We start from the raw sequence: 8,381 nt of genomic DNA on the forward strand, positions 1-8,381 counted from the left end.
ATCATACAAGTTAAAGGACAGAAGTGTTATGGAATGAGGTACACATTATTTATCTTGACAGATCAAAGAGGCAATACCTAGAGAAAAATTCAGGACCTTTCCCTGAATGATATTTGAACAACATAGCTATTTTCCATTTTAAACTTGTAATTCAAGGAAAAAAAAAAACTAAAAAGTACTAGAAATACAGCAGAATGAGACTAACAGAATTGGGCAGGCGGGAGTAGCTTTACTTCTTTCTTTCTCTCCCATCACAATATTATGTGCTTGGGAGTATTACTCAGTTGAACCCAGGGGCTCCTGGAATATTAATCAAGGAAATTCCTGTCTGGGTCTCTCTGTTCTGCTCAGTACCGGTACATTCAGGTCAGGCGTCTTTGACCCTAGGCTGCTTTAGTAAGCCTAGGGAAACTAGGTATCCATGAATGTAAAATTATGTTTTACTTAGCTGCTAATCTGTAAATAATCAACCATTTTTATGAATTTTTTTGTTCTGTTTTTGTTCTTTTCATGAGATTAATACAGAATGAAAATTGTAGCCCAAGTGGTACTGTGCAGAATTGTGAGCAAATCTCAGTGAATCTTCATCACAAAAAACATAGGGAAACATGAGTATATAAAAATAAAGGAGAATTTCAATATATAGCTCCTCTTTACACATTAAAGCATAAAGCACTGAGAACTATGAGGAGACATGCATGAAGACCAAAACTATGAGAAACTATATTTAGAATCAAGAGAAGGAAAGCATGCCTAACGGACTAGGAAAAATGCAGGGGAATACAGTGCTCAGGAAAGCCCAGAGTGAAGCCATAGGAGAGTCAGAGAGAAGGAACAACAAGAAAGACAGGACCAAGTAAAAACCACAAAGGAAAATGGGAAAAGATAACTGAGAAAGGAGGAAGTTCTTCTGAGCTCTGCACACTTTACACCTTGCATGAGTTTCTACTATTCTCCCTATTAATTTCAAAATCCTTTTACGTGGTGCAAATGAATCAGCTGGAGCATCACTGTGTGGCAGGCTGTACTAAGAGAGCACCTCGGGGCTAGACTTAGCTGTAGGAAGCCCAAGCACAGGCAGCAGTGGGTGAGGCAGACTGCGCAGATGGTGTTGACCACAACACGTTTCGCAAGGTGCCCTCTTCAGTTCTTAAAATTTTGTACTCAGTATACTCAGTTGAGTCATTTTGAAGCAGCATAATATCTGGGATAAATTATATTCTATTTCTGTACTTACATGTGTCTTTTTATTTCTCCCTGCACATAACCACTTTATCACAGGATTGCTGAACGGTACTGATTGGTAAGATTAATGAACACAGCAGTCAAGAAGAACACATGGTTATGCTTCTGTAGGCATTTTATTTGGGGTTTATAACTTTGCGTCAACATGGATGGCAATGAAGGGGTCTTCGGCCGAGTTACTGATAGAAAACTGAGCCTTGCCGTCACCACCAACGTAGACTTTGATTCCTGTGCAGTTGCCATCAACTTTATCCCCAGAAATGACGTCGCAGTATGTGCCGGCAGGGAGGCCAGTCTGCAAGGTGGTGGACAGAGACCTGAAAAATATTACAATTTATTAATTAACATAAATTCAACTCTGCAAACATAAGACATCAACAACTTTGTGCCACAGAGTACTAAGTAGTTGGGGGCTCAAAGGAAGAAAACTCAGACCCTGCTCCTGCATGTGAGAATAGCTTTCTCAAGACAAAGAGGCTTTAGGTAAGACGTGGGAATTCACTGGCCTATATGGAAATGAACAACAATTTGCAGCAATTTGAGGATATCACTGAAGGCAGGGTGAAGAATCTCAGTGAATGTGCATAGCAACTGTCACTCTTCGATGAAAACAGTAAGTGTGCTAAGCATAAATACATTAAATCTTTCCTCTTCTGGCCGAATACAGCTCAGCAGCATAGTGCCTGCCCTGCAAATGCAAGGTTCTGAGTTCAATTCCCAATAGCAAAAGAAAATGTTAATAACATGTATTAACATATTTTGCTCTTCATATGGCGAAAAGAAAAGTTACAGAACCTAAGATGGGAATTTTTTTTTCCAAAAGAAAGGAGAGTAAGTACTGGATATACTTCTTCATTTTTTGTTAAAATTCTGAGGTAGGCTGAGAAGGGCTAAACACGTGTTGGGCGTGGCCTAGGACTGCTATTTGTGTGTAGAAACTACCTGCAGACAGCCCCTTTGACCCTGATGACGAATGAGGAACCATCAGAAGAGAAGAAACAATGTCGTGATGACGCCAGAAGGCAAAACAGTGGGAAATTTTGGAACCAGAGGTCAAAACACTGCTGAGAAAAGCCACTGACCCTGAGAAGTGTGGAGAAAAGTGATTCAGAGTGACAGACAGGTGGAGATCGGAGAGCAGAAGTGGGCAAAGAGCGCCATCCCAGACATGCGCTCCGCAGAAGCTGGCACCGCGCTGCTGGGGCTCCGCGGACCTCAGGGGACATCAGCGCGACAGCAAGAAGAAAGGCGCTGCGGGACACTGAATGCGTCGGGAGTCACCACCATTTTTCTTCTTACACTTTTCGCCTTTATGCTTCCTTCTTCCACAGATGACAAGATTTTTAATGGTGATGAAAATAATTGAGCAGGCAAATGAGGCAACAGTGAATAAAAAAGAACAAAACAGAACACAACACAGCAGAGAGGAGCGGAACAGAACAAAACAGAACATGAATATGTAATTGCTATCGACTCACCAGTCATCATTGTTAAACACGATGAATGCTTTGTTTCCTCTTCCAAAGGCTACCTGGTTACTGCCGTTGTCCCACCAGTTTGCAAAAGGCTGGCCATTGGCTACATTTCGGAAAGCAACCATGTTCCTACAAGAAAAAGCCCATATAAGATTCTGGTATCTTTCAAGTTCAATAAAATAAAACTTGAACAAAAAATTCCGACTAGAGGAGATGGCTCAGTAACTGCCCCCACCTGATCTGGCGCCAGCGGTGCTCACAGACCCAGCCATTGCCGCAGGTGGTGTCTGGGTTGATGGTCACTTCTTTGGTTGCTCCGTTGTTATTTGGGGGCCCAATCCAGTCATTCACATCCTTAATTGGGAGAAAAAGACTTTAGATTTTATGAAGAACTCACACTCATGTCTTCCTTCTCCTTTATAGCAAGCTTTATCAGCTACTACTTAACATCTGTAACAGCTTGATTTGGAATCCAACTTTTCTTAGCTAATCCCACTAGGTCCGTGGATTCCTTTCCTACAGTGCGACATTCCAAGAAAAAATTATACAAAGTTTTATGCTGTTAAGTTTTTACTAACAATAGCTTCTTAATATCATTTCTCAATGTCTCTGAAATAGCAAGAGCCTTAGTGAAGAGAACAGCAGGATTAGAATGCAGGCTTCTACACTGAATCAAAAAGAGGGAAGACAGTCTACACACGGGCTCTCTTTTTATCAGTTTTATTTATTTATTTATTATTTATTTTGTATCTAATGGAAGGGTCTACAGTGTGTTCAGGGTCTCACTACTAGATCAGGCTCTTACTGATCCTCCTGTTTACAGCCTCCCAAGAGCTGGGATTATAGACATGTGCCACCACCACGCCCCATCTCAATTTCTGTCTCAGTGCACCCCAGGGGCGGGGCTGGCATGGCATGCCCAGGGATTGAACCCCCGGCCCTTGGGCCTGCTTGCAGGCACTTTAATCTTCTGAGCTATTTGGTCAGCCCAGATTTATCATTTATGAAAAAAAAGAGGAAGAAAGAAAAAAGAGACCATTAGCTGGTCAGCAAAGAAATTAAATACATGTGAAATTGCCTTAAACACAACAATTGCCAAATTAGTACGAGTTGATGTTAAAGAACATTCTATATACAAGTGCTCAGCTACACATTCTAATTGCTGTATTAAGTTAACTAAATTGTGTTTGGTTTCTGACTGGAATTCCTTTTAAACAGATTTCTTCCAAAATCATATAAATATAGCAGAGGAATCAGTGTCAAATCGTATCATATGATGAACAATATACACTTAAATACATACTTGAAGAATAAATATCAAATGTAACTTCTTTATGTGAAAAAAAAATTTTGTTCTTTTTTTTTTTTGTATCAGGAATCAAGTTCGTGACTTTATGTTTGCCAGGCAGGCACTGCACCATGGAGCCATATCTGTGGTCCACTGAAAAAGGTTTAAAGACTGTCCTTATTGAGTGAGAGTTCTCTTAAACAGCTCCAACACTTACTTGTCCATTCTGAAATTTGCGGTCCCAACGGTAGCTTGACATCACTCGGGTAAAGCCATAGGGGTGAGCCAGCATGAATCCCACAGCCATTTTATACATTCTGAAAATTTCAGCACGACAGTATGAGGAGAGAGTTTTCAATTAGTCATTAAAGCTAGTCACAGCAATAGAAGAACGATGGTTCCTACCGAGCGTCCCAGAAGGTGAGGATCGACGCTCCTCCAGCTCCGTGACCTCGCTGGTTGTCGTGGTTGTCCACAAAGACAAGGGCTCTGTCAGTAGGCACAAAGCCCCACCCTTCTCCCCAGTTCCTGTATTAAAAATAGTTTGTGTATATTATACATACGCATGTACAATTGCCTCAGAATATCTATATTGTGCATTTCTTTCTTCATAGCTTCTACAGTTCAATTCTCTAATTAATTGACTTCCCAAAAGGTTTTATAATCTATTTAACATTATAAGATCCAGCATATTGAAACATAGATGGACTTCAGAAGGATGACCTCTCCTATCACCTTAAATAGCGTATCACTGTGTGTTACAATCAGGCTTCAATGACAGGTCGTAATATGATTATTTTAATACTTGAAATTGATGACTTCACATCATATATGTAAATTCTAGATTCTGAGTACATGATAGGTACTGAATAAAATGTTAAATTAATTTTAATAATTAACTGAATTCACATATTAAAAATAAAAATAGTGAAACCTAGAATACTCAATATTATGGCATATAATTTCCTGGTAGTCTGTTCAGGTTCTAGAATATTTGCTTTGACATGAAGAGATTATTAATTGAGAAGAATAAAGCCTAACACTTGGTAGTAATCAAAACCTTGATACCTATTCAAACAGCAAGGTTTTATGAAGATTTCCCATTCTGGATATGTGCCAAACACATGCCCAAAACGGAAATAACAAATAACATTTCCCTTACTTTAAGTAGGCCATCTTCTCTCCGTTCCACCTGCGAATAACTGTGCCGAGCTTTGCGCCGTACTTGAACTCGGTCACACGGCCATTTCCAAAGTACTCACTGCTTGTAATCGCTTCACCACCCAGATCAATGACCTGGATTTTATACAGGAGGAAAGTCATTTTAGAGGGAAATTAAAGTATCTTTGCGCTCACTTATTCTCAGTCTTCCACGTAGTCTCTAAGGACATGAAAAATGGCACAGACAAACCTTTGAAGAAAAGTACTGCATTTCCATAAAACTTACTTTCTTAAATAAATACACATGCTATCTTTGAAACAAAAGAAGGTAAACAGTAGTACCCCATCATGGATCATGGCCTTAGATAGATCACATGCTTCATTAAGTCTGCCACTTACGCTCTAATGAACACAGTCTACCACATCATATACTACGTATGCACTGCTGTACCTCCTGGAAGATGAAAGGCCGGCTTCCTGCAGAGAACCACTTTGTGTTCAGGTTGTGCAGTTTGTTCAAAACCGCCTTGATGTCCCCAGGCCACATGTGCTTGGCAGCATCCAGTCTGAACCCCGCCACCCCTATGTCGATGAGGTGGTTCATGTAGTCAGCAATCTTGGTGCGCACATAGTCCTTCTCAAGGGCGAGATCAAGAAGGCCAGAGAGACGGCAGTTTCGGACCTGTTGAGATCAATGTTTTTGATAGAGTGGTGACATATCCTTTATCACCCAAGAATCCTTTGAATTCTTCAGTCAAAATTAATCATATTTATTAACATCATGCCTCCTTTACAAATCCCTCAGGTGACTGACACTCCGACATGGTTGTATTTAGAAATCTAGACAGGAGGAAAGAAAGGAGATGAGCTTTGAAAGTATTGTGATTTTGTTCTCACTTTCACTTTTGTCTTTTCGTGGTGTAAGGAAAATACCCAGAGCACCTTGAATACCAAAGATGTGCTCTACCACTTAGCAAAGATTCCCAAACCTCTGATTAGGGAGCAGCGTTAGAAAAAAAAATTTCCTTATTTTTCACCCATCAGGGCTAATAAGCAGTATAGCTAAGGAATGTCAAACAATACGTGGTATCCATGAGTATATGCAAGAAACATTACAGGTATAAATAACCTCGGTATGTTTCGTAATTTTGTAAATTTACCTGATTAGCATCATTGTAGTTATTAATCTCTCCATTGCATTTGCCATCATTGAAGTCCCAAGAAGAGTACGGGACTGCTGGAAACTCCCTGTTGCCTGCGTTGTAGTAGCTCCCACAAGTGCTGCTGGTTCCTGCTCCATTGCCTGAACCGCACATGTGGTTAATCACGGCGTCCACATAAATCCGGACCTGGAGAGCAGAGCATCCACATCAGCTTCCCTTCAGGTAGAAATCTAAAGCATAACATGTCCAGAAAACTCCAAGCCACTGCATTGATTTCATAACTAATTACCCACAAGACATTTCAAAGTCAAGTGGGCAAGTAAGCATCCCTGAAAGAACTTCGTCCACTGCTGCCACCTGGTCAAGTGGCTGCATCAGTGACCAGTCAGGAAATAGGATATTCCCATCACTCTGGAGCCATGGGAGAATCTTGGGACACGAGCTAAGAGCTAGGGAAGACAGGAGAGGTGGTTGGTTTTCGTACTTTCATGGAGTCACAAGGAGAATGGAGCAGTTGATCCCTGAAGTTCACTAGGCAAGAGGGGATAAGCTACTTAATGAGCAAACAGCAGGGGTAAGCAGAGGCGGGGGAAGATGGATGCATGAATCAAATGCAAAGAGGACAAGCATTGCCACTTCTTCATGCAAAAATCTTGAAGGGAAATAAGGGTGATTATCGGGTTTAAAGGTGTAAGGGACCGGGGAGATGGCTCAGTGGAGTAAGTGCTTCCCTGGCAAGGGCAAGGACAAGGGCCTAAATTCAATCCCTGGTTTCCCCTAAAAAAAATGAAGTGTATGCTTCAGTATAACGTTAAAGGTGTATATGTTTTATGTGAATAATTTTCCTTAAACATTCATTTAAAAAATAATAAAAAAATAAAAGAAACATTCATTTAACACATCTTCAAATGTTAAAGATACATGGGGAGACTTAAAATCAGTGCATTGAGAACCATTGCTTTTTTCATTACAACCATTTGTTTTGTATTGAGAAAAAAAAAGAAAGTAAAGATTTTATAAACTTTAAATTCAATCACGCTTCTGCTCAGAAAAATAGCAAGATTGGGGGACAGAACCTCAATTGCTTTGTCACATTTTTAAGGAAATTTGCATTCCCTTACCCCAACGTTGTTGCACCTAGTCACCATGTTCCTGAACTCATCTTCACTTCCAGATCTTGAGCAGATTTTGTAGCTAATTGGCTGATATCTCTCCCACCAGGGTCTGTAAGGGTTGGTGATGACAATGTTTTCATTGGGTGGAGAGACCTGCAAAAAACACAGTTTTACTAAGAATCACATTAGTGTTCATTTTATATCATTACAGAGTGTAAAAGCTATTAAATATACCAAAGCACTTGCTGAATCTTTCTACATATAGCTTTTCTGCTTTATAACCACTGAAATAGAAACGTATACATTGGAGATATCCTGCAACAAAACAAAAGCATATGCCAATACTACATATTTTCTTTCTCAGAAGACTATAATGCAGTACTTTCATTCAATTCAAATATTGTTCTCAATCACCAAGCCTGCTTAAAATACTGGAGCATGCAAGCTCAAACACCCTGCAATACATGCTGTGAATGGTGCCCACCTGCACGCCCCCAAATCCCTTTGGAGCTAAATAGCGCTCGCACTCCAGTGCAATGTCTACCCAGCGCCACTCAAACAGGTGCACAATCGAGGTGCGGCCATACTGTGTGTGTGGGTCGTACTGAGCCCAGCACAGCCCAACGGCCAACAGCAGCAGCAGGAGCCTCATGTTGCTGTGAAGTGATCAGGGTTCTTTCTAGCACATATTTATAATCCTGCAGAAGAACAAATTAAATGAAGTCAATATTGACCTGAATCGATCTTTAAAGAACGAGCTGATTATTCATTATCTTTAAAAGATTATTAATCACAATATTATCTCAACAGCTGAAGAACATTCCTAAAATCTCTCACCAAAATAATCCAAATAGTTGTCCAGAACCTAGGTTGTTTTCTTTTGAAGATATTAATGTTTTCAACATCTCGCACTTGATATATGCAAACAGTCCCC

At 40.4% G+C, this 8,381-nt stretch overlaps 1 protein-coding gene across 3 annotated transcripts; it reads right to left on the reverse strand.

The window, feature by feature from the left end:
- Nucleotides 1-1,372: 1,372 nt before the first annotated feature.
- LOC101585219 (pancreatic alpha-amylase) lies at nucleotides 1,373-8,099 on the reverse strand. 3 transcript variants are annotated; one of them, XM_004636964.1, is made up of 10 exons: nucleotides 7,932-8,099; nucleotides 7,454-7,600; nucleotides 6,330-6,518; nucleotides 5,783-5,851; nucleotides 5,171-5,304; nucleotides 4,414-4,536; nucleotides 4,226-4,325; nucleotides 2,956-3,074; nucleotides 2,724-2,849; nucleotides 1,373-1,562 (listed from the first exon to the last, which is right to left on the reverse strand). In XM_004636964.1, exons 1-10 carry the CDS (start codon nucleotides 8,097-8,099, stop codon nucleotides 1,373-1,375), a joined length of 1,365 nt encoding a protein of 454 aa, XP_004637021.1. The 3 variants fall into 3 exon arrangements, with proteins under 3 accessions (XP_004637021.1, XP_004637020.1, XP_004637022.1); XM_004636963.1 differs by having other exon boundaries at nucleotides 5,621-5,851; XM_004636965.1 differs by lacking the exon at nucleotides 5,783-5,851.
- Between the last annotated feature and the right edge of the window lie 282 nt (nucleotides 8,100-8,381).

The sequence above is a fragment of the Octodon degus genome, unplaced genomic scaffold (genome assembly GCF_000260255.1).
Source record: "Octodon degus isolate 3935 unplaced genomic scaffold, OctDeg1.0 scaffold00084, whole genome shotgun sequence".
NCBI lineage: Eukaryota > Metazoa > Chordata > Mammalia > Rodentia > Octodontidae > Octodon > Octodon degus.